A 26,468-nucleotide genomic window follows, 5' to 3' on the forward strand; every position below is an offset into this window, starting at 1 on the left:
TAAAATAGATAATAAAAATTAGGAAAAAAAGTGTATTTAACTTCAATAGGTTTGACTAAATCATTGCAAAAGTTATTCATGATTTTTTTTAAAAGAGTACATAAGTATTATACAAAAGAAATTTTGAACAGTTTTTTTACAGATCTATAATTTAGATGTCCGAAGACATTGCTGTAGGGGCAATGGTAGTTTCTACGACTTGATTCGTGCATGATTTAGAGAGTGGAAGAAAATTGGGCCTGGTTATTGTGTTAGCGTTAGGACAACTTTCTTCAACTGGTGTTTGAACGGCAGTGATATCCGTTTGTGTTTCTGCGACACTCTGTGCTGAAGGATTCACACATCGTAACACACGATTCATGGAATCTTGCAACTTTTGAACCTTAAAAAAATAGATTTGTTTTTTGTTTTTAAAAGAGTATCCAAAATACAAGTAATTTACATTAACAATTTTACACAAAAAATAAGGTATACTATTTTTAATATAAAATACATGCATAAATACTATACTTAATATAATTTTAAAAAAGTCCATAAATTATAATAAAACATAATTATAACATAATTTTTTTTATAATTTTATATAAAATATTAGTTTTATTATCAAACTAATGACTTATATTTACTGGAAAGAGAATTTCAATTGTGTAAAGTTAGAACCAGCAAATGTAAAGTTATACCATTTCTTTATCCCTAAAACAGGGAAATTGATTTTTTACTAAAATTAATTTAAAAGTAATATTTTAAATACAAAAAAACTAAGTAAAAGTCCATGATGTTTTATGCTGGGTTATTTGCAGTTAATTTAACTTAAAAAACAACTGAGAAAATCAAAAAATAAATTAAATTTCAAACTACCAACTAAAATTGATTTATAATTAACTATAGAAAAGATTTAAACACTTGAAGAAATATTAAATTTAATTACCAAAAACATTTTCATACTTAAAATAAAAAAAATAAACATTATGATAAAACCAATAATAATACATTTCTCTTTCCATTTATTATAATCTAAAAAAATATAATATAATTACAATAATATTAAGTACCTTAGAATCCAATGTAGAGCATAACACACAGTTGGAATCACCATTATCACTGCTTAATTTGTTGTCCATACTGTTAACCTTTAATCATTCACAATAATTATTTATTAATTTTTAAATATATGAAAAAGATTGTATTGAGAAGATCCCATATAAAAATATAGTATTCTATTATATTATCCTTCAGAAATTTGTATGATATTGGACTTTGATGTTACAAAACTTTACAATGCACATGATCACACAAACAGCTATTTATTTAAACAGAATATACAGTAAAACTTGTCCTGTGCAGAATTGCACGAGACCAACAAAAGTTTCTGTTTTAAACAGGTTTCTGTGCAACTGAGCAACTGAATGAAAAGGAAAAATTCCATACTATAGAGTTACAATATTCTGCACGATTAAGATTTAAGGTTATAACATTTTCTGGTCAATAATAAAAATTAAAATAGGCAACAATAAATATTAGGTATATCATGTAAAAAAAAATTATAGTAGTAATACCTTTTTCCACAGCTCATTTATAGCTTGCATTTGTAACACCACTAATTTGTGTTCTTTTTCTAGAGTACTTTTGGTATCTACTAAATCTTTACTCATTTGCCTAAAAATTCAAAAATTATATAATTTAAAAAAAAAAACATTTAGATGAAATGTCTTACTTGATGTATTGATTGAAACGCAGCATTTGTATGTGCTGATATAACTTGGATACTGTTTTGTTCAAATTTCTAGTTTGATATCCTCTCCATGCTTTTTGTATAACTATAGCTGACTGGTGTAAATCTATATAATAAATTAATAACAAACACATAATTCATGTAAATAGAATTGAAAATTAATAATGTTTAAATTTACCTTTGTTCTCAATACCGTTCATTTGTGACGCTTTATTTTTAATCATTTGCAATTTTTCCATAGTAGGTGCTCGTGATTCTTCACCAGCTGGAGTTTGAACACCAATTATAGGTCTTGATTTAGGTACACTTGGCGTCAGTGGACTAGGTAATGAGTCTAAAATCGGTAGCATAGTGCTGGCAGCTGGTAGAGGTGGAGATTGGACAAAACTATTGACTTCAGTCACTGGTAAATGGACACTACGAGACATACTATTAGGTGTTCCTTGGCAGCTTTCTGAACCAGTAGATAGCCTTTGAGTAGTAGACTTCAATATACTAGGATCTAGACTCCTAGTCATCAACGATTCTTGTCCTGATTCTTTAATATTTGGTGTACTTGTTCCTGACACAGAACATAATTATAAATGACAATAAAAATTCACTCCAATTCAAATAATAAATATGTTTATATACTATGTAATTGCTCTCTGTATTGTTGAGCTTTGCTCAAAACTAATCTTAATTTTCTTTCTTGCTCAGTCTCTAAAGCATGACTAGTAAGTGGACATGTTTCTGTTAAATAACGGACAAGAGCTGCATGTTGTCCAGTATGAAATTTTCGTCCTTGACCTTGACTATACAACCATTCGGCTTTAAGACTGAAAAATATTGAGATTTATTAAATATTTTTCATAACTTTTGCCTAATAGCAACTATAGATTTTCAAAAAATTAGACATGAATGCCAGAAAACAATTTTAATTTATACAAATTTGCTGTTGGAAATTGGAAATACATTTATACATATTATTATCTAATATTAATGAATTTACATTAAATTATTAAATACTTACTTTTCAATATCATCCACAGCATAACCATCAACTATTTTAACACTAGGACACCAATTGACTACAAATGGTCTATAATTAAATGTGTATCCTTCTAGGCAACTATTACCATTTAAAGTGATTTCTCTTAATGAACCAAGACGACAAAGCTGTGATATTTCATTCAAATCATTAAGATTGTTATTGGCTAAAGTAAGAGTAAGTAAGTTGACTGGAAGAAAATGCTGACAGTTGGTTAAATGGCAAATATGATTTGAATGCAAAAAAAGTTTCTGTAAATATAATAAAATGTTATTTTCAATAATTCATAGCTATAAATAATTATAATGAATATAATTTTGACTCAGATCTAATTAAAGCGTAATCAAAAAGTATTCAATGCATACTTCAAGTTTTAAAAGATGACTCAAATTGGTAATGTATGATATGCTGTTGAATGACAAGTCTATGTGCACTAAGTTGACATTAGTTGATAAATGTTCAATAATCTAAGAGCATCGTGAAAAATATTTTATACATTATGCTATATATTTGATGGAAGAATAGAACTTACTTTGATTTTGTTATTAGACAAATTAAGCCATGTTAGATTTACTAAATCTCTGAGCCCTTCAATACTCATCAAGTGATTATTAGATAAATCTAATTTTACTAATTTTGTTAACTTTGCTACAGTATACATTCTCATCATCTGATTGTGGCTTGCAATTAACTTAAAAAAAAAAAAAAAAACTATTTAATTTGACTACTTGTATAAATATTAAACATTATTTTTAGAATTATTTACTTCATTAAGTTCAGTAAAATATTCAACATTTTCCAGTTTTTGTAAACAATTTTTTTTCACATCTAAGACTTTAATAATATGGCTGTTTTCATTTTTTGGCAACTTTCGCAATTCTTGACTAGATAAATCCAATAATGAAATATCTGAAAATTTGAAAATTATAATAATTATACTACAATACGATTCTTCTTTCATTTTATATTATTCACTATAAGCTTGGATATATTTAAAATTTATAAGAACTAAACATTTAAGTAGCTATTATTAATATCTTATAATTTGTTTCATGTTAAAATATAATGATTATTAACAAAACGACTGAAATGGTCGGCTAAAATTATAAAAATCTTATAATATAAACAAATTAGCTCACCAGTCATCTTGGTGAGTAGGTATAAATAATATCACTGTAAAATACGTTAAACGATTCCACTATAGTGCAAAAATGGTACGAGTGATTGGAAAAAACGAATTTAAAATATTATATTTAAACCATTATAATAATACAAGGATTTGATGAAAACAAAATAGAAATCCAAAAAAATAATGCATTTGGGTACGCAATGATTTCAGTGTAAACTGTAAATATAATCCCGATTCTTATCAAGTATCACTATCTCTCTAGACCGCTAGTAAACTAACTAGAACTTAAGAACGGACTTTTGTGTTTCGTTATATTTTGACGATTACATACTAATCGTATTTAATGAGCATAGCAGCAGGGTACCTACTGAACTGAAGTACTGACCACTTTTCGTTGAAACTTGAAGCGCACATTATTACAATTTACAATAAATTATTTAATATTTTCATTGCCTCATTAATTTTCGTATTAATATTTGAGTATACGTAGTTCTGTTGACTTTTCACGAAAAAAAATAAAAATAAAGCATGTAAAACACATGAATTATTCTTACACTATTTTTTTTTTAAATATATTTACATTATATAAATGTTTGAGGGTTGATTTATCTACTAAGGTAAGTGTTGTTAATCAGAATTAAAAATCTTGAGATTATAGGCTCCGTGTACATGTAACGCATGTGTTTTGATAATTTAAATTATATACCTAGTGTATTGGAATGTATTGGAACCGTGCTAACGTTTATTATGCACAATGTGTGCGCAGCCGTGGAAAATACTGTACAGTATCCAAATTCCAACAACCAAGCAAAATAACTGAACTGTTGGCTGAGAAAAATGGTAAAGAAGAAGAAACCGTGGTGTCGGACTCATTGACTAAAATACCGCGTTTAATACCAAAGGAGAAGACTGAATTTCGTAAAAACCCATTGAACATTCAAATGTTGTCAGCCAACTTGTATGATCAGCTTTTCAAGGATTCTCATACCACAGATGAAAATGTTTTGAAGATGGCTTTAAATGAGCTGTCCAAATATGATTTACCGTCAAAATTACACAAGGTGCCCGATATTGAACTCCAATTACCTCCATTGGAGGGAAACATAGTTGATCACTTTTATAAAATTGGTAAAATGCAAAGTGAACCCTATTCAATATTGATGGATGAATTTTTAAAACAAGAAATTCCAGATATGCCTAAAGAATGGGTGTTCAGAGAAGGTTGGACTAGGTATGGGAAGGAAATCGAGCAATGTGATTATCCTAAAGAAAAAGTAATGATTTTTGATGTTGAAGTATGTTGTAGAGAAGGTGATTTACCTACCTTAGCAACTGCTGTTACATCAGAAGCTTGGTACAGTTGGGTGAGTAAAGACTTAATCAGCTGTAATACCAGATCAGGTAGATATCTTGGTTATTCATGTAACGATCTTATTCCATTAGAGACACCAATTAAATCTAAAGAGAAAATCACTGAATGGTCAAACACTCCCAAGTTGTGTGTAGGCCATCATGTTGCTTTTGATAGAGCTAGAATTATGGAGCAATATTGGTTAAATCGTACAGCTCTTAGATTTATAGATACTATGTCTCTGCATGTTGCTATTAGTGGAATCACTAGTTATCAAAAAACATTATTAAAATCTAAGGATATCATCGAAGATGAATCCTGGCAACAACATAGCTCATTAAATAGTTTAAATGAAGTGTATAAATTATATTGTAAGGCTGAGTTGTCCAAGAGTGATCGTGATATATTTGTTAAAGGTTCACTACAAGATATTAATAATGATTTTCAAAATCTAATGAGTTACTGCGCAAATGATGTTATAGCCACTAATAAAGTTTTAAGAAAACTGTGGCCTTTATTTTTAGAACGTTTTCCTCATCCTGTTACTCTAGCCGGTATTTTAGAACTGGGTACATCATATTTGCCAGTAAATTCAAATTGGAAAAGGTATCTGGAAACTTCAAATGAAATATATGAAGACTTGGACATTGAATCTAAATTTTTACTTTCACAGCAAGCAAATCAAGCTTGTCAATTAATGTATAATGACAATTATAAAAAAGATTTGTGGCTCTGGGACCAAAATTGGATACCTAAGCAAATAAAACTGAAAAAAGAAAAAAAGAAAAAACCAGAGATTACGGTAGAAAATAAACCTATAGAAACAGAAGACATTTATGAAAAGAAATTCCTAGAATTGCAAGAAATGTTTAAGCCATTAATGGCAACATGTGAACGAATGCCCCTTAAAACACCTCATCTAGCTGGTTATCCAGAATGGTATAGAAAATTGTGTGCGCCTCCCAAAGACCCCCATTGGGTTCCCGGTCCATTACTCATAAGCTCTGGTATGCATCTTGTTCCAAAATTACTTTCTCTTATGTGGAAATCCCTCCCCCTACATTATGTGAGGGGAAATGGTTGGGGCCAACTTGTACCATATGACACTGATATAAAACTTCCAGATGCTGAATTGGTACCACTTAAAGAATTACAAGACCACTATATTAAAAATAATAAATCTTGTGACTGTAAAATAAAAATCAATAATACAGAACTCCATGAAAATGTCCAAACAAATCTAGTCAAGTATGAATGTATTTTCAAAAAAAAAAATAACAAAATTATACGGAATAAACCTTGCAAAGAAAATTTATCTACAGGTTGTGGTTTATTGAAACTTCCACATAAAGATGGGAATCATTTAAATGTTGGAAACCCACTTGCACGAGATTTCTTAAATAAATTTTCTCAAAATGGACTGTCTGGTAAAGATAGTAATGCTGAGCATATTATTGAAATATCACGCATGTTATCTTATTGGAGGAACAACAGAGAACGAGTTGAAGGACAAATCGTGGTTTGGAATGATAAATCTAAAGGATATGGTGCCATCATACCACAGGTTGTAGTTTGTGGAACATTAACTCGTAGAGCAGTTGAAAGGACATGGATGACAGCTGCTAATGCTATTGATGAACGCGTTGGATCTGAATTACGTAGTATGATCCAATCACCCCCTGGTTATTCTTTAGTTGGAGCAGATGTCGATTCTCAAGAATTGTGGATAGCATCTGTTATTGGAGATTCTTATTATGGCAAAGAACATGGGGCTACAGCTTTTGGGTGGATGACGCTTAGTGGTAGAAAAAATGATGGTACAGACATGCACAGTACAACGGCTAAAGCAATTGGAATTACAAGAGATAATGCAAAAGTATTAAATTATGCTAGGATTTATGGTGCAGGAAAACCATTTTCCGAACGATTATTGAAGCAATTCAATCCAGACTTGAGTCCTGCACAAGCAAAACAAAAAGCAATAGCCATGTTTAACATGACAAAAGGAAACAGAATCTACAAACTTCATGACAATGTTTTACCAGAAGTTAAAAAAAGAGAACATTCCCGACTCGGTGCACAAGAGTTATGCACTATTTACAATAAGAGTGTTGATGAATTGTTTGATAAACCTATTTGGAGCGGAGGTTCAGAATCTGCAATGTTCAACAGCCTTGAACAAATTGCATGTTCAAAAGAACCAAAAACTCCATTTTTAGAATCAAGACTAAGTCGAGCTTTAGAAATGAATGGAGTGGACATAGATAAATTTATACCTACCAGAATTAATTGGGTTGTGCAAAGTGGTGCTGTTGATTTCCTTCATTTAATGTTGGTATGCATGCGGTGGTTAATCCATCCTAATGTACGGTTTTGTCTTAGTTTTCATGATGAGATACGTTATTTAGTACCAGATGAACATCGTTATCAGACTGCATTAGCTTTGCACATAACAAACTTACTAGTTAGAGCATTTTGTGTCAAAAAATTGGGCATGACTGATTTGCCTCAATCAGTAGCATTTTTCAGTTCAGTTGAAGTTGATACTGCTCTTAGAAAAGATGCTCTTAACGATTGTGTTACACCATCCAATCCACATGGATTATTAAAAGGCTATGGGGTACCACTTGGAGAGTCTTTGGACATTATAAAAGCTATTGAGCTGTCTGGTGGAAACATTGGCGTGTTCAAAAAGAAAAAGAGGAAAGCCGATAAAACAAAAGACTGAACCAAACAATTACATCTATCATAGATTTAAGATTTATGTTAACATTAAAAAACAATTTTGTAAATAATTTTTTTATAAGTGTTATTTTTTACAGAATGTCTAAGGCAACTAAACGTAAACATGTGCAGAAAGAAATGCTTACTGCTGATTGGAATGGTCCAGTAGACAATCAACGCATTGTTCGCATAATTGCTGGTCGTGGAAATAATCTTCATGAAGTATTCTCAGTTGAAGACAATGAAACATTCTTAGTTTCAATGCCAGCTAAATTCAGACGAAATGTATGGGTAAAACGTAATGATTATGTCGTCATTGAACCAATAGCTGAAGGAGACAAGGTACGTGGTGAAATCGTACGCGTGTTGACCAAAGAGGACATGAAACTAATGAAACAGAAAGGATGGGGGAAAGAAGACAATAATTATGATATTAAACCAAATACTAATCGGCCTGTTGTTACTACGATCAGTGATTTGAGTGGTACTGACACAGACACTGATCATGATGACCCTTCAGAAGATACAGATTATTCTTCGTGATCACTAAGACAAGTATTTATATACTTATAATTTTTATACATGTATTTTTGTGCCAAACAAAGACTTCTGTTATTAAAACATTATGTGATTTATATATTAAGCTTCAATTTGAAAAGTAAATACATTTAAGTAATTGTAAGTACTATTGAAAATTGTATAATACTTTAATAGTGTATTATAAGTAATTGTAATGATTTGTTCGTTATGAAATCAATTGAATTTTTTTTATTATACAAAAGAGTTACTATTTAAATAAAAATGAAATTATAATAATTTGGTCATTATTTGAATACTTAATGCTTGACTTAATCAATTATAATAATGAGTATGAAATATATGTATAAATCAATGATAAATAACTAAACTAATATAAAAGTTGAAACGTTTATTTGATTTTGTGCAAATTACATACGAGTTATGAATTACAGCAATCTCTTTAAACCAGAATTAGTTTGGTTTTTTTTTTTTTTTATCTTAAATCACTTAGTAGATAAAATTAATAACACATTGATTTTAATAGTTAATATCGTGGAAACAGTTAATACTGTAGAATTTAAACTTTTAGTCAGTTTTAATTAGACTCAATTATTTATTTGTATTACGCTGAAAAAAAAATATAAACCTTATTATTTTCAATAGATTTATTTAAGGCGATAGGAAGACACACCGTCCAGTTTTGTCACACTGTATTGCAGATCCTTTAGTTTTTAGTTCAATATTGTAAAGGTAAATAAAAACTCAAAAAGTATTGTCTTAAACAATGTATTAAAGAAAAAACACATTTTTTTGCATTTCATTATAAGTATTTTATTTTTAACATAAAATTGTTAAATAATTTATTCAACCCTAAAATTTTAATTTATCATAACCAATAAAACAACGTCCAATTGTACTGAACAAAGAATTATTATTTAATTCATGTTTATACACCGATTCTACTGCCTTTTTAATAAATGACGATAATACTAATTTATATCTGTACATTTATTATATTGTTTTACTGCAAAAATAAGCAGTTAAGTAGAATTTATCTTCAAAAGTATTAGCTTAAGTTATTTTATTACTTAATATTAATTTATTGTTTTCAAAAAGGAAAGACAATGAATTTGCTCTCTTCTTACATATTGTAAATTTCAATCAATTTATCGTTCTAAACCAACAATCCTAAACATATGAATCACTAAATGACTCCGTCTAAATCTAAAAATATCTATGATTCATTTATATCTTATATAACTGTTAAGGTAAGTTATTTACTTGAATTACTTTATATAATATAATAAGTAATAACTATAATAAATTAGTCGAGTAAAAGCTCAAAAAGTTGTATCTTCAATGATCATAAATTAAGTATGGTGAGTACTTAAAGCAAGTTTTTTTTTTTTAAAGTAGAAGAAAACTACCTTTTCATCATTTAAAAGCATGAACATTTTTGATTAAAGTTTCTGTTAAGAAAGTTTTTTATTTTATTTTAAATTTAATATCACATTGCTCTGTTATTTAAAAAATTAAAACTAAAGCCTAATGTTTTATTAAACTTGAGATACATTTTAATCTAAAAAAATGACTGCAATCTATGTTTTCTTTCATTGGTATAATTAATTTTGAAAAAATAATAACTGAATATATATATATAAAACAAAAGAAATTGTTGTGAAATTCTAAATGTTTATTTCAAACCTATTATCCATAGAATTATATTTATACTGATCTTAATTAATATTTGATACTTGTGTATGAAAATGAAAAGTATATAATGAGCGTATTCAACAAGTAAATTTCAAGTTTTAAAGTATTTTATACTTATTATGACAACACATGTTATAACATTAACATACTATAATATATGTACAGTGAAACCTTTATTAATGGACACCTCTCAACAGTGGACACTTTTAAATTCCCCAGTAAAAATATGTGCACATAATAAGAATGATAACCCTTTAATAGTGGAAACTCCTAATAGTGGACGTGGACACTAAAAAAAACTGGTACCAAAATTAAAAATTAGCTCTCATAAATGGACAAAATGCATATACATATCGAAAATATTTAAATAATAAAAATACTAAATTTATCTTTTATACATTTCGTCCATATTTTATCTTATCTTAAAATTTTTCCTATTTGAAAAATGACAAATGGTTCGGTTATGTGTTTGGTCATCAGTTGAGTGTTGCACATTGAGTGCAGTACCTACATTAAAAAATGTTATACCCATTTTTTACTATATACATGTTAAATACATAATAAATGTATATATATGTATAAGTATAACCAATATTTATAGAGTCTCCCTATAGTGGACATTTTTTTAATTCCCCATGACTGTCTACTATAATATAAAGAGGTTTCACTGTATACAATTTTAAAACTGTGACTGAATATTTTTATTTATTTATAATGAATAATCTTTGTACTAATGAGAAAAATATTATATCAAATTTATAACCATTTATAGTCCAATTTTGAATATTTTTAATACTCTTATTCATATTACTTTTATAGTTAAAAATAATTACTACAGCTGAAAAAAAGATAACAATATTTTTATAAATATTAAAATTTAACAAAACATATTATTTTTTATATAGGCACAACTCATTATGGCTTTATATTTCAGTAGCTCAATATTATTAGCATAGAACTAAATGTTTTTGTATAAAATAAGATAACGTAACATTTTTATTTTTTTACAAAAATGTGAAACCAACTATTTCTTATGTATATATTTATACTTTTACAATTTATTTATAAACAGTAATAAACTGTCTTCTACGAATAAAGGCCGGCATAAATTTAAAAGCGCAGTTCAATGTAAACCGATTAATAAATTATATGAACATATAAATAGTTTAAGTTTCATTGGGGATGAAAAGAATATAAAAGGAATTATATAAACATATTTTTCCATCACATTTAAGTACAGGTTTACGTGTTTAGGATAAGGTAAAATGAGATTCTGAAATGTAAAATCAAACTATTATTGCTTGTAATACTGAAAAGTACTGTCTATTCAGATCTAATCGGTCATACAATTAGGTTAAGTTTATATTGGAGGGAAAATAGTAATAACATAAGACTAATCGGCATACCATTAGAGAGACTTGCGCTTACTATATGATATTAAGGCTTATATTTCGTTCTTAAACTGGCGTGTAATTGCCAATAGGTTTGTAGAAAAACTGTCCACGCAGTATGCGTCTGAATAGTTCTTTTCTCAGTAATGTTTTTTCCTTTGCTAACTTCTTTAGAACACCCTTGTTCTCCATAGCTCGACGAGACAGATATGGTAGCACTTCGTTGACTGGGCCATACGGTATATACTTGTACGCCGAATATCCTGCTTGGCCTATCAAATTCAAAACATTTTTTATTACTTTTATGCTCAACACATTAATGCATATAAATTTATTATTTGTGCAACATACCCAAGGGGAACGTAATGAAATCACACATGCCAAGCAGTTGTCCGAAGCAGATTACTTTATCTTCAGGAGAGATTCCAATTTCTTGCATTCTGATAAGTGAGGAAAACAAAAACGAAAAATGTTTTATGAAACAAATTTTAAATTATTATGTTGGTGGTGGTTTTCATAAATGATGAGTACTGTTGTTTTGTTTTGTTTTATTGTTTTGTGTAATATCCATTTCTGCATTTTATTCCAGTAATCGCTATTCCCTTGTATTGGATGGCGTTGGAAATGTTTTTTTAGACACTATTCTATGTGTCTCTGCAAAATTTATCAAATTAACAAACGTAGCCTAACCATTTCTAACCCCGTTTTGATTGTTACCTACCGATTTACATATTAGGTATAACATAGAAAGATTCACTTAGGGTTTTGGACTAATGTCAAAATGACATAAAATATATTTATTCATATATTAGCATTATGTTAATGATTTTACTTACTGTGATAATGCGAAACGTACAGTATCTTCATTATGGGATGCGACCATAATACCAATCTTGTTGCAAACATCACCTTGATCTTTCAGTGACTTGATGCGCGTTAAACACTCAGTCAGCGTTTGATGATAAGTTTCCGTGGTGGCTTCATAAGATGGATTGGTTGGATCAGCATAACCCAATGCTGCAGCTCTTGCTCTCTCCTATAAATTACATCATATTACAAAGGACGCTAAAATAACTAAATATTAGCCTAACAAATTTATAATATCAACAGTTAATAATAATCAATAAACCTTTCTAAATAAGAAATATATTTTTTATTAAAAAATACAATTTTTAATTACTATAGCTTAAATAAATAGTTTACCTGATCAATATAAGCACCCCTTACAAGTTTGGCTCCAAAATAGAATTTTTGTCTCTTAGCTTGATTTAAATCAGTCTTGACTTCATTAAGTGTTTCTTTTAGGTAACATTGGTATGTATTAAACACAATAGCTTTTTCTGTATTATACTTTTGCATCAATTCAAGAGTCAATCTAGATATAGCTGGTTGAAAATATGTTTGTTCAGCATCAATCATTATACGGACATCTAAGTCTTTAGCAGTCTGTTTAAAAATTGTACAAATAAATATAATTAGTTTAACTCCACTTTGATCATTTAATATAATACTCATCATTTCGGTTTTGAAAATATTTTTTTTATATTTTTAAGTTATATTTTTTTTAAATGATAACATACAATAGTTGTTTGAAACAAAATATTATTCAGAATATTTTGATCTATAAAAATCAAATTTTGGATAAGTAATTTATGTTCATTAGTTATAGTTATAACTATAAATAGATAAATCTCATAATACACTTGTCCTAAATTTAGTAATTATAAATCAAAATACTCAAAATAATTCAAAACCACATATTTTTATTAAAAAAGTATGCAACTAAAAAAATTACTATGATAAAAAATAGAAAAATGTTGTATACCGATAACATAATAAAAATTATTTATTTTCTAAAATGTTAATAAATTTTGAAATAATAGGTGATACGATAAATTAAATACACTGTATAACTTATATTAAGATTAATAAATAACTCAAAATAGTATTATTTCATACTTGAACTAATGTGTTAAGTCGATGAACCATATTACGGAACATTTCCTCTTCTTTTTTAGATAGTTGAGATAATAGTCTGACCATACGACCTTCTTTCAAGCAAGGAACACGGAATGAATCGCTTAGTTCAGAATTTTCATCTAACAAACCACTCCATGGAAATAAATGAATTACACTAAAAAAAAAAATTACAATTTAATTTTTAATTAAAAATAAATATTTTAAATTTATAAATTAAATTTACCCTTGACTGTCCTTGGTGACTTTTTCCAAAAACTTTTTTGTGTCCTTGATTCCAGCTTGAAACAAACGTTTATCTAATTCTTCAAGAGTGAGATGTTGACCAATTACATTACCTTTGCCACCCATAATTTCACTAGCTAACGTACGAGCTCTCATGATTACTTCTGATAATTGCAACTGTAATATCAAATAAATATTTTTAGTTTCATATTAGTAAGATTTGTATTTATTTTTATATATTTTTTTTTCTTAGTTTGTATTACTAAGAAGTATTGGGATATCAATGAGTATAATTATAATCATTATTGAATTTATAGTAACTGCTAATAAGTGATCAATAGAACACTAACTACTTTTATTCAACGTGATTGTTAAATTGTGTTAACAATAAAAATAAAATAATTTTAGCTCAATTTTTTCAAATAACTAAACATGTTATTGTTTTGGTATATAAAAATAGAATTAACTCAATACATTTGACATTTTGGTGAGTTTTTACATTCATTAAGAATAATAATAGCAATTGTTGCAACATTTTTACACAAGTTATCAAGTAAGAAGTAATACTTCCATAAGTTGAAATATTATATAAAAACTGCATAAAATAATTATAACTAATCAATATTAATTTTTTAATCAAAAATGTACCAAAAGTTGAGGACGTCCAAGTGCTGTTAATTTGATTGCTGTAATTCCTGTTCCATATGTAGCACCTAAACAATAATATAAAATAAAATAATTATTAGTAAAAAAAATCAGTTTTTTAATGTTTAATAGCTACACAAATACTAAGAACTATTATTTTTTATTAACGATATTGAATAAATTTGCAAAAAATATTGTATAAATAGGTGTATAAATATCAATAATCAATATCGATATTTTTTTATAAGTAAATTATAATAAATGTTTACCTAAGATGTACAGTGACAACTGACAAGCACTATTTAACATCAAAATTTTATACTCAACAATGTAAAATATCTCACTAATCTAAAACTTAAGAGGATGTCAGCACACTATTTTATTTCTCTAATCTACATTCAAGATGGCAAATTTGGTATTTTTATTCAGCAAAACAATTTAATGTTATTAGCATAAATATAAAAAGTAAAAAAAAATAATACATGGTAGTTATATAAAAGGATTTCTAAATTGTAATAATATTTTATATGTCTATCCATTAACCATAACACTATAGAAAAGAGACTTGTAGCATTTTCATATTTATTTAGCAAGGCCACAAAAATAGCTAAGCAAGAAACAAATACATTTTGTGATAGAGCTAAGTTAATTTTGCATTTAAATGCATATTATTTTCAATTTTTTTTTTTTTGTTTTTAATGAATAAATATTTTTTTCATTAAAATTAATTAAATTTAATATACAATCAAAATTGTTGGATTTCAATATAGGTATATCATACATAATATTATATAACATAGCATTGTCTGTTTTAGGATGCATGTATTTCCTCGAATCGCTCGAATATCGCCGATAAAATAAATTTTATTTATAGATAATTTTTCACGGGACAAAATAACATGATCATGTCAATACGCAGTCATATGGGCTCTATAATATACATATTCATATTTCACACTCATTCAGTGTTCAACGTGTTTCACCAGCCACTGGTAGCGTATATACAAATTGAAACATCGAAAAAAGGCCAGCAAACAAATAATGTTTGTAACTTAAACCTATGTAGTAGATCAATTCACTCTAATGATACAAAATTGATTCAGGATTTCGCTTAACACTAATTTACTATGTTGAGTTTAGATCATGGAAAACAAAAAATCGCTACATCCTTAAAAATGCTTATATTTATAATTATTAAAAATAAAAAATTTAAAACTATCACCACTGTAGAATACAGAATAACTTGTTATAAAAATTTCAAATTAAAGATTATTTACATAGAACAAGAAAAAGGCGAGTAGTGGCGGTTATCAATAGATTTTTGTAATAGTATGAATAAACAAAATATACTTTTTTAATAACTATCAATTGTATACAGTTAATTCAGTTTCAAATTAAATTAGAAAATGTTTACGATAATTTTATTATTACTTATTAGGACTCTCGTTATTTTCAATAATAGCTTCTACCTATTGTAGACAGTAGACACATGGTTATTAAGATTTTTTTTTCCGCAAAAATGTCATTTTTAGAACACTTTATCTATTATCAAACTTTAAATTACACTGATAGAGAATCTAAGGACCAATCAATTAATACCGGTAATACCTACTTCAATATTTTATAAATATAGATAATTTGCATGGAAATAATTTAACTGTAATACAAAAAAAAATTATGAAACACATCAGGATAAATAATTTTGTAATAAAAGACTATTTTAATAAATTGTTATCGGGGTTAAAAAAAGAATAGAATTATGTATTATATTATATGTATCAATTTTTATTAAGTGATTGAAAATGAACAATACAACGCATATACGTTATATTATGTAATACTCTTAATAACATAATATAATCAATGAATTATATTTTATTAGCGAGATATATTTATAATAAAAGCAAAACATCTTTTAAAAATGTGAAACAAGTTTCCTCATGGTCACAACATAGGTTAGTAAATTGAGTCAACAATTTTTTTTCTGAATTATTTTTCGACTCGTAATGAAGGTCTGACCAATGACTAATGAATATTCTATTTTTAGGCATTGGTTTGGTCAGTAAACAAAATTTAGTGGTGTAAGTACAACGGCTAGTATTTATATAACTTTTAACTTGACATTTATAGTTCATAATATTTGTGATTAAAACAAAATACAAATATTTTTATTAAAGTTATATGAGCGGGATTTAGATGATTATTTTCAAATATTAATAATATAATTATGAATACTTGGTATACTTCCAAAACATTTATTATCTTTAAAAACACAGAGTTTTTAAATTTGTATTAGTTATTGTTGTTTTCTTAATTAAATTAAATTAATCATAATATATTACTACAATTAGCAACATGTATATTGTATATACATTATATTTTAAATAATTTAATGAGGAATTAAGAACATGCCTAATTTTATTTATTACATATATTGTTTTAATATTTTACTTATTATTAACATTTACGTGGTTGTATTTTTTCTATGTTGTTTTATTAATAATAAAAATGTTTTATAAATCTTACCAGCTACTGCATGTAGGCAGTTTTGAAATACTTCCATATTACGTTCACAAGTAGCTTCATTAAGGTAGAAATAGGTTCGAGCACTCTGCACCTTGTACCTTCTATCTGCGAATTGTTTATCCACGTGGTACTGTGGTAAAGAACCTCCAATTGTTTCCGCTGTAACAGAATCTGTCCAATAGGAGCCACCCCAACACAAATATGCATGCGTTAGTCAAATCAAACACAAAATTAGTTAAAATGGTAGTGTTAAAAATATGCAGGACATAAAAGGACCTACATGTCTATCTAGATAAAAAAAAAATAGACAATATTGCAAATTTGTTTTTAGAAGTTCCAGTTTTATGTTGCTAGCTAAATTAGAATGAATTCACTAATTTTCAAACCTTAAGGTAAGGAAATATTTGTATTCTCTTATTATACAATACTTTGAATACTTTTGCTCTGTTAAAAATTATTAAAATATTGTAATAAATAATGAGAAAAGAGAGAAGAAAGATAATATTCTTAGCTCAAAGTTTATAAAAGCCAATAGATCAATTCACTCTAATATTTAACAATTTAAGTACAAATAATTTTAGTACAATTGTGAAATTGTTGAACAAAAATTCTGGTATACTTTACTAAGACAAAAACAACACATGTGGATAGGAAGTCCTCTTTAAATGTTAGATTTATCTTTTATAATAAATGATTGTGAAATTTGCTATTTTATATAATTAAAAAAGTGGGCAAGTTCCACTCTGCTGTTTAATAAGTGTTGAGTGAATCATTGTAATGGATGTGTTAAATTTGAATTAAATGATAAATCACTTCACATAAAAAAAGATTCTGAGGAGATAGTTTGTCAGTCAATATCACTAAGAACATTTCATGTTTTTTGATTTACTATGTAAGTAATTTGTTTCACTATTAATACTATGATATGTCAATTTGATCTATGCCAAAAACATTGTATTTTGTCAAGTTATTTATATTTTATTATTATAATAACCATAATAAATTTAATTTATAGCTTAATATATATTATTGTTATTAACTTTTGAGTTAACACTACTCTATCATAAAGTGTGAATAGGTAATATGACTTAGATAGTTTTGTATTACATTCTTAAAAATTAGATACAAAAAGAAAAGTTTTTATGAATTTTCAACTACATATAATTTACTAATTTCTGTGATTTTATGAGTTTTATCAAAATGCTCACTTTAAAAGCACATAAAAAAATAATGTGACCAAATATTTTCGTTATTTTGTGATTGAAAATCAACAACGAAGAAGGAAATTTATTTAAATTTTCAAGTATTTCTACTCATAAAATAATTTTTAATCGACATTAATAAAAAAAAAAAATAAAAATTTCGTAAGCTTATAAATAGCCAAAATATTTTTTTAAATGCTATCGTAAATAAAAAACGGTAATATAAACTTTTAGGGAAAAATTCAAATGTTAATACTAATTCGTTTCCGAGTTATATAAAAAAACAACAAAATCGTTTTTGTCTAAAATTGAATTTGTGTAAAAATTCGTGTTTAATTAAAATTTTTGCTATGAAAACAAGTTGTTGATTGATTACTTTAAAGTACAAATTTGATCTAATTTGATATCCCAAATCACCCCCAATTTTGAAAATCGAAGAGTTTTATAGACAACTTATTGTGAACTCTTACGAAAAAAAACAAACACATGATAAAATCAATACAATATACATTTATCGCTACGCTCTGAATCTAAAATGGGTATATTATGCATTGTGCATAAATCATATAATGTAATCAATAACAATAGTACAAATTTACTAAAAGGTTTATTTTTTGCTATTATCAACTACAACTTTATAAAACTAATTTAAATGTGTTGTAATGTTGTATATTATTATTTTTTTTTTATGCATCAATTTAAAATTTGAAAAGGCAACACATCCAATTGTCAACTCAATTAACCTACCCAAGACTAACATGTACTTCAGTAAAATATCTTATACAAACTATATCCGGCTCGATTACTATTAAAAAAAAGTTAAATATAAATAAATAAATATCATTAATAATTAATTTTTATTGAATATGAGGTCATGCGTGACAAAAAACATAAACTATTGAAATGAAAAAATCCATTTCCACTGCATTTGGTCACATGTTCCGGGAGAAAAATAATATTGTATATATCTGAGCTTACGTAATGGATTTAAATAGGCACAAATATATTCAATATAAATTAGTGCATTTAACAAATCAAAGAAATCGATCATTTAATTAAAAATTTAAACAAGTCCTATTCGAACTGCAATTTTAGTTTTATATTCATAAAAATTTACCTTCTTTTTGAGCAGCGTCTTGGTCTCTTTTTTCAATTTCTGACATGCTTGATCTAAAAATAAATAATAAATATTAATTAATTTCATACAGTTGTTATTGTATAATGTTATAAATTATAATACTATAAATATGTATTTTTAAACTGAAAAATCTAATAATACTTATAAATATATCCATAAAATATGTTTTCATAAAATAATATACCTAAACATTCTAAATAGTGACATTTTGAATGACATATTTATTGAAACGTAATTTCACAAATAATAAATACATTTTAAAATAACATCACTATTGAAATTTCAATTTTGCATTTATTATATATATTTTATATTCATAATTTACATTCTTAATTGAATAAATAACTAATATCAATATTTCAAATTTAAATATATATATTAAGTCATTAATTATTATTGGTTAAATTGAAATATCGCGTAAAAAGTCTAGAGTTGTGAATTTTACTCGCTAAATTTGTCTGCAAGCGTATTAAACATACCCTGACTAAGTATATATAAATAATTATACTTAGAAAAACAATTAACGTGTATTAGAGCCGATTTATTTGTGTATCTTTTTTTTAACGTATGAAATAATAATAGGTTGAAAATAAGAAAATACCAATGAATATAGGAATGAATAATTTATGACCAATCAATTAAACAAGATTTAAACTAATTTATATTTTTATTTAATCTTTTAAGGACCTTTTTTATAATTTCAATTTTAAATTCTTTTATAAATAAAATAATAGGTGAATATAGGTTGTATTATTTTATATAAACATATTACCTACTTGAAATGTAAGTATTATATTACACGCGTCATATACGAACTCCCGTCAATTATTCCTACTTCAGGACAAGCTTTTATTGTAAGTTAACTAAAAATGATTTAGAGATCTATTCAAAAACTAATTCGGGTTTTTTATGATTTTGAATTTTCACAAACAAAATTGTTACATATCAGATATCGGCTATAAATAACTCATGTTTAATTACAATTACGTTAAAAAAAAATTAAATAAATAAAAAATTTGAAGAGTATGAAGTGTATCTTACACTATTATCCAACTTGTTTAACTTGAAAATATAAAAAATTAATTTAGTTCGATATTTATAACTAATAAATTGACATTTTCATAAAAATTAATTTATTTAAAATTAAAAAAAAGCTTACGCTCATTTAAAAAAAAATATATTTAAATTAATAACAACTTGTAAGGAAAATTTCATTAGGCTTTCAAGGTTTTTGACCGAGTGAAAATGTTAATATTGACAATAAAAAAAATAAATCGTATTTAAATGGTCTATAAATAACTCAAAACTTTAAATACTTGATGAAAATTTCTTTTACTGTCATTTGTTTTTTAAATCAAAATAAAATCAAAATTAATTTTTTCAGATATTGGTAACATAAAAATTCCTGTTTTTCTTAAATTTTTTTTATTTTTGTTTTTCTTAATATTAAGTACTATGAATTATTTACTCATAAGTCATAATAAATATTCATAATAATGTATGATTTTTACCTGCAACTTTTATAGACTATTGCCATTTAATTTGAAATATTAGAATTTAATACAATAGACGCAATTTAACATACATTTGAGCATAAGTCATTTGAAAATCTTAGGTAAATATTAAATTATTATAACATTTTTATAAATAATAAAATGTTGATTTCTTTTTATTATTTGTATTTTAATTACCTAGCATTTTATTTTATTTTTTTAAGTACGAAAAATAAATCGATGAATTTCTATCAAACTAATAACGCTCAGTTTCATAACTCCCATCTATCCGTGATATTTCAATTCTATAAGAAACGTCAGAAAAAAACATAAATAAAAATTAAATCAATATTCAAAGGCAGAGTTAACAAATTGGAAAATGTTGATTTTATTTGAATAAAATAAAACATGAAAGAATATAATAAATAAAAAAGTCATAAACGTTTAATTATAAGATATTTGTCAAAAAGAAGCTATTTAAGGTACCAATATATAACTTTTTGAATTGAATATATTTGATAAAAATTTCGTCTTGAATCTCTGTTTTTAATTATTATATTTTCTACAGTAATATTAAACTAAAAACATCTGCGTGGCATAACGGTGCACGGCAATCATACGCAATCGTTTAACTTTTGGTGTATATTAACATTTTTTCAAACAAATCGATTTTTGGTATCACTCAAAAATAAATAACTGAAAATACTTGAAATTTTCACAAAATATTTATATCAGCATTTTATGTACATCATAAAATTTAGAAAATATTTTAACATTTCTTAAGTTAATTATAGGTATGATAAATTTTAAATTTTTTTAGATTTTTTTTTTTTGATAAAATAATTTTTTGCTGGATTAAGAAAACTTGAAAATTTAATTTTAGAGCTCCTCATAAATTATTATTATAGCTATTTACAAAATATTAAAATTTTTTTTTTATAAACATTTGAAGCTCTAATTTTGAAAAATCACAAAAATTTGAACTTAGTTTTTAAGTTAAAAATTATTAAAATTTAAAATTTTTATAGCTAAAGATTAATAATGTAACACAAGGTTTTTCAAAAGTAGTTCATTTAATTATTTAAATGGAAAATCACGATTTTAGTTATTTTGTAGCAATTTAAAATTTTATTTGTTGGTATCTTCTTTAAACTAATATGTATTATTTTAATTTATATACACAAAGAAATAATAAGTAATAGTATAATAAATTACTTTAATAGCAGTAAAAATATATCATATAATAAACTTAGTGATAAACACGATAGAATTTTTTCATTCATTGTTTTTTAGTATGCAATGATTTATAATTTAATTCAAATTTAACACATACACTACAATTACTTATTCTTCTGTAACAATGATTATTAGATACCTACTATAATAACACATTTTAATTATATAAAAAAATAATATGTTACTAGAGGTAATAATATATTATTAAATCACTAAACTTAAAATGCTGTCCTTGGTTTAATAAATTCTACACGAGGCCAACAAATTTACAAAATATTTTTCCTTATGGAGTAAAATCTTAATAAAAAAGTTTTAATCCATAATTGGAGTATTTTTATAAAATTGATTCAAATATTACATTATTTTTATCTTACTGTGTGTAACATTTTTACTTAGCAAGTTCATGTTTAGTTTTGTTAATCTTAAATCTTAAAGCAAGTACTTATTAGTGCAAAATATTAGAATTTAAAAATGATCATAACATACTTTAATACAAAATGATTGCTCAATTGAATTTATATTTAAATTATAAAATAACATAAAACATCACTAACCTAAATAATATTTGTGTTCTAATGATAAAATAAACCAAACACTATACAGTGTAAATGAAAGATCCCATATCCCTACAATATCTCTCCAAGGATCTCCTTTCAAAGTTATATACATGAATGATCAAAGCTATTTAATTATAATCTGTAGACATCTAATATTAAATTCTACTATATTTGTGAATATCTAATTGGTAAATAAAAATTAGCGTTTATTTATCAAATTAAAAAAAATATATATTTATGGTTATAAAATTATACTTACTCAACTTCACGTTTTTCAGCCTCTTCTTGACTAATATCTTCTTCAACAGAATAATCTAATATTGGTTTAACACCAAAAGATCTTAAACGTTTCAATGTAGGAACAATACGATATTGATCTTCTCCCGCAACAAAATGACCATAAAATGTCATTTTCATTATAAGGGTAAATAATTTTTCACCAAAAACAGCTTTGCAAAGTTTCATGAGCTAAAAAAATTATAAAGTATTTAATAAATATGAAAATATAGTTGTAACACAATAAAATTTGTTCAAGTAACATGAAAGGGACAAACATTTTTGGATTAATTTAATAAGTATATCATTATCCCAATCATCATTAATATCAAGATACTGAAAAATGTTGTCACATTCACATAAAAGTTATATATAAGGTGATTATGCACAGCAATATATTTTTGTTTTCTGTACTACTAAACTATCACAGTTATCTAAAATGTAGTACTGATGTCTATCAGTATAAAGTTGAAATTAAAATTATTTTAGCCTTAAAATTTTTTTAGCCGAGTTAATAGTTATAAGTAAAGTAGATTAGGTTAACCTTAATTCCTCAATCTATTTTAATTTTAAATTAAAAAAAATTGAACTGTAATTATATGAATAAATTATGATATATAATTAAATAACCTACCTATCTTAACCCATAAGTCAGTATTTGTGCATTTTACAGACATAATTGTTTTTTATATTATACCTATTTATACACCTACTTTAATTAATATAATAATATAATTATTGTTATATTAGATAATGTTATTAACTATCTTAACTTATCATCCAATACATTTTTAGCAGTGATAAAAAAATAAAAAGCTTGCATTTAAAAAATATTATAAGTTCAAGTTAATAATTAAAAGGTTAAAATAATAATTTCAGTAGGATTTAAATTATAAAATTTAATTTACAGTTTAAAACCTAAACATTTTTAGGTCTCATATTTATTTATTTTATTAATATTATATATGTTTATTACAACAGTACTGTAATTATAAAAAATACAAATTGAAAACTTAAAACTAAGTGGTAATAATAAATATGATAATTATTGGTGATATGATCTAGATTCTAGACTAATTTGAGTTGAGATAACATAAGAAACTGTGCCTTAAGAGATGGTTGAGATACTACTTTACTTATATTCTGACAAATACCTTAAAAAAAAATAAATACCTAGGTATATATAAAATTGAATAAGAATTGGTTAGGTAGTTACCAACACAATTTAAACAACAAGTGAAAAATAACCTAGAATATGCCTAGATATTTTCTAACACATGCCAAAAGTGATGTACAGACTGATTTTTTTATTTTTAGCAAATTTAATGCATAAGTTCTGTATTTAACCAGCCAGCCATATTGATCATAATAGATACAGAAAACATATTTTAAATGCGGTGACTCAATAATAACATTATCAATTTTTTTTTTTTAATTGTTATCTATTATATGAGAACGGAAAAATATGTAATTAATATAATACATAATAATTGACCAATTGACCTGTAACTTATATTTATTTTTTTAATGTTTTTAATTATTTTCCGGATAACCTTTAACATAAATTAATCAATACAAATTTAAATTTCATTAACTGTATTAATTTATTATCAATAATAGATTAGAAACGTAAGAAAAATGAAAGTTAAAAGAGATAGAAAACAAGCATGCTAACTTCAAGGAAATTATTTATCAACCAATAATCATTTGATTTTCTAACTTGAAAATTAAATAGGTACCTAGGATAACCTATAGAAAACAGCTAACATATAGAATATAATTTATGTATACGTTATTATAGATGAATATAAATACTAAAATTAAAAATAAGAATTGATTAGGCATTCATTGAACATCACAGTTATGAGTATATTTAAGTAAGATAAATGAGAAGGTGTACACTGTAGTTTTAAAAAAAAAAAGGTTGTGGATAAAAAACATTAGTTTTGTTTCATTACCTAAGTTCTATGTGTGTATACTATACAGTGCTTAATGAGACAAAATGATTTTAAGTTTAAAACCGTATCGTCTAAAGAATAAAGATAAGTGTGCACAAGTGTGAAAAGCACGGAAGGGCATCAAGTGGATACCTATAAAATAGGCTACACAAACCACTAATCACCACACACACTATAATATTATTATGTTATTACACGACTACGCAGTCTGTGCACACGCAATTCTTAGTGTGACGATGTACCCGACTACCCACATGTACTACAGTACGCGTGTTTGGCGTGACGGTGGTCACAGATCGAGCTAAATCGGTATGTTTACCTGCATGTTGTTCTCGACAAGGTAACTGGACGAGCATAGCTGGTACACTATGTAAGCTCTAAATATCTCCCAGGTGGTCTTGCTCTTAAACGTGGCCTCTGGGTTGGCGAACGACGTGTCCAGTGGGTCCCATTTGGGCTTCGCGTCGACGACGCCGGCCGCCGGGCCGGACACCGCGCTGCTGTTCCTGCGCTGTTGGTGCTGTTCAGCGGATCCATTGGATGTGGTGGTCAGCGACCGAACGAGCCGAGCGTACACGTCGTTTCTGAGCGGCTCTTGCAATAATAATTGACTGCACTTACGGGATGTGGATAGTTTCAGAAAAGCCATTTAACGGACAATTTGATCGGATCGTTCCTCGGATGGACTGTGTGTGGGTTACTTGTCAATATTATTATTGTTATAACGACGATATCGTTGGCGGGCGCGATTCGATTAGGTACCAAACGCGTATTTTTCGACCGACCGACCCAATTTCACAGGACGATGCTGTCACGGAGAGTTGTGTGCACTTACGAGCAGGCGACAGGCGACAGGCGTTCGTGCGGATCCCGTCGACTGGGGCCGCCGGTTGGTTCCTTCGGGTCGTCTACGCGCACGCACTCGCACGCGCGGCGCCGTAACTCGAACACACGAACGCGCGCCGCGCTCACACTTGCACATGCACACTCTCGTGCCCGCCCACCACCACCAGCTATAGCGAAAAACATGCGCGCACACACGCACACGCACACAACGACGCGTGCGCGCGCCGCGAGACTCGCACAAAATTCGACGACGTTGACGCGCGCGCGCGTTTACCGCCGTCGTCGGTTAAATGGTCGCGCGCGCGTAGGACGGGGCGGGGAAACCGCGGCCGAGGAGACGGAATTAGAAAACCGTCGCCGCCGTGAAAATGCCGTAGCGTAAACGCGGCAAACGCAACGGCGACCGGTACGCACGGGCGGCAGCGAGCGAATAATGTTTTAATGTTTTAAATGTTTTAATAATAATGTATTATTGTGTTACACGTGTAATAACGACGCGCTGGCGCGAACGGCGGGACGAACGCCAAACAGCAGCCGATACAGTTGGATGGGGCGAACGAGAGTATAGGAGCTACGGAAGTTCGTAAATCACGTCGTGTCGACTTTGTGAGTCTACGACTACGAGAGCAAGTAGCGACCTTTAAATGCAAATTGCAAATCGTCCACGGGTGGGGGGGGGGGGGGGCACGGGGCACCACCGGACCGCCGCCGAACGCCAACCACCCAGTGGCGTACTTACGGGGGAGGGGATCAAGAGGATAAATCCCCCCTCATGGAGTGTATACACACAAATAGTTATG

General features: G+C 27.3%; 4 protein-coding genes across 6 annotated transcripts; 2 read left to right on the forward strand and 2 right to left on the reverse strand.

The window, feature by feature from the left end:
• On the reverse strand, nt 1-4,030 carry LOC112594082 (centrosomal protein of 97 kDa). Its single transcript, XM_025338700.1, has 11 exons — nt 3,902-4,030; nt 3,529-3,671; nt 3,295-3,453; nt 3,128-3,229; nt 2,745-3,013; nt 2,366-2,550; nt 1,911-2,294; nt 1,715-1,838; nt 1,557-1,656; nt 1,053-1,130; nt 1-382 (listed from the first exon to the last, which is right to left on the reverse strand). Exons 1-11 carry the CDS (start codon nt 3,906-3,908, stop codon nt 152-154), a joined length of 1,782 nt encoding a protein of 593 aa, XP_025194485.1. The 5' UTR covers nt 3,909-4,030; the 3' UTR covers nt 1-151.
• Nucleotides 4,031-4,325: 295 nt separating this feature from the next.
• On the forward strand, nt 4,326-7,992 carry LOC112594081 (DNA polymerase subunit gamma-1, mitochondrial). The gene is made up of 2 exons (XM_025338699.1): nt 4,326-4,508; nt 4,602-7,992. The coding sequence occupies exons 1-2, from the start codon at nt 4,431-4,433 to the stop codon at nt 7,968-7,970; spliced, it is 3,447 nt and encodes a 1,148-aa protein (XP_025194484.1). The 5' UTR covers nt 4,326-4,430; the 3' UTR covers nt 7,971-7,992.
• LOC112594087 (probable RNA-binding protein EIF1AD) lies at nt 7,973-8,745 on the forward strand. Its single transcript, XM_025338708.1, has one exon. It carries the CDS (start codon nt 8,006-8,008, stop codon nt 8,507-8,509), a length of 504 nt encoding a protein of 167 aa, XP_025194493.1. The 5' UTR covers nt 7,973-8,005; the 3' UTR covers nt 8,510-8,745.
• A 2,757-nt stretch (nt 8,746-11,502) lies between these two features.
• On the reverse strand, nt 11,503-25,869 carry LOC112594094 (proline dehydrogenase 1, mitochondrial). Of its 3 annotated transcripts, none has more exons than XM_025338719.1 (11): nt 25,142-25,843; nt 22,848-23,056; nt 19,282-19,334; nt 16,963-17,121; nt 14,440-14,504; nt 13,793-13,968; nt 13,549-13,723; nt 12,793-13,035; nt 12,426-12,625; nt 11,941-12,029; nt 11,503-11,861 (listed from the first exon to the last, which is right to left on the reverse strand). In XM_025338719.1, exons 1-11 carry the CDS (start codon nt 25,469-25,471, stop codon nt 11,656-11,658), a joined length of 1,905 nt encoding a protein of 634 aa, XP_025194504.1. In that variant the 5' UTR covers nt 25,472-25,843; the 3' UTR covers nt 11,503-11,655. The 3 variants fall into 3 exon arrangements, with proteins under 3 accessions (XP_025194504.1, XP_025194503.1, XP_025194505.1); XM_025338718.1 differs by having other exon boundaries at nt 16,963-17,133; nt 25,142-25,839; XM_025338720.1 differs by lacking the exons at nt 11,503-11,861; nt 11,941-12,029 and adding an exon at nt 12,036-12,243 and having other exon boundaries at nt 16,963-17,133; nt 25,142-25,869.
• Between the last annotated feature and the right edge of the window lie 599 nt (nt 25,870-26,468).

This window comes from Melanaphis sacchari, unplaced genomic scaffold, assembly GCF_002803265.2.
Source record: "Melanaphis sacchari strain LSU unplaced genomic scaffold, SCAv2.0 Contig21_pilon_pilon, whole genome shotgun sequence".
NCBI lineage: Eukaryota > Metazoa > Arthropoda > Insecta > Hemiptera > Aphididae > Melanaphis > Melanaphis sacchari.

Excerpts from the sequence above, each read along its gene's own strand:
- LOC112594082 (XM_025338700.1), bottom strand. Across the intron at positions 3,454-3,528 it reads ATTTTACTGAACTTAATGAA|TTAATTGCAAGCCACAATCA; the intron begins GTAAATAATTCT and ends TTTTTTTTTAAG. Across the intron at positions 3,230-3,294 it reads TGTCTAATAACAAAATCAAA|ATTATTGAACATTTATCAAC; the intron begins GTAAGTTCTATT and ends CGATGCTCTTAG.
- LOC112594094 (XM_025338718.1), bottom strand. The coding sequence starts at position 25,471 with ATGGCTTTTCTGAAACTATCCACATCCCGTAAGTGCAGTCAATTATTA. Across the intron at positions 23,057-25,141 it reads TTGTCGAGAACAACATGCAG|CTCATGAAACTTTGCAAAGC; the intron begins GTAAACATACCG and ends TAATTTTTTTAG. Across the intron at positions 19,335-22,847 it reads GCTGAAAAACGTGAAGTTGA|ATCAAGCATGTCAGAAATTG; the intron begins GTAAGTATAATT and ends ATTTATTTTTAG.
- LOC112594087 (XM_025338708.1), top strand. The coding sequence starts at position 8,006 with ATGTTAACATTAAAAAACAATTTTGTAAATAATTTTTTTATAAGTGTT.
- LOC112594081 (XM_025338699.1), top strand. The coding sequence starts at position 4,431 with ATGAATTATTCTTACACTATTTTTTTTTTAAATATATTTACATTATAT. Across the intron at positions 4,509-4,601 it reads GGGTTGATTTATCTACTAAG|TGTATTGGAATGTATTGGAA; the intron begins GTAAGTGTTGTT and ends TTATATACCTAG.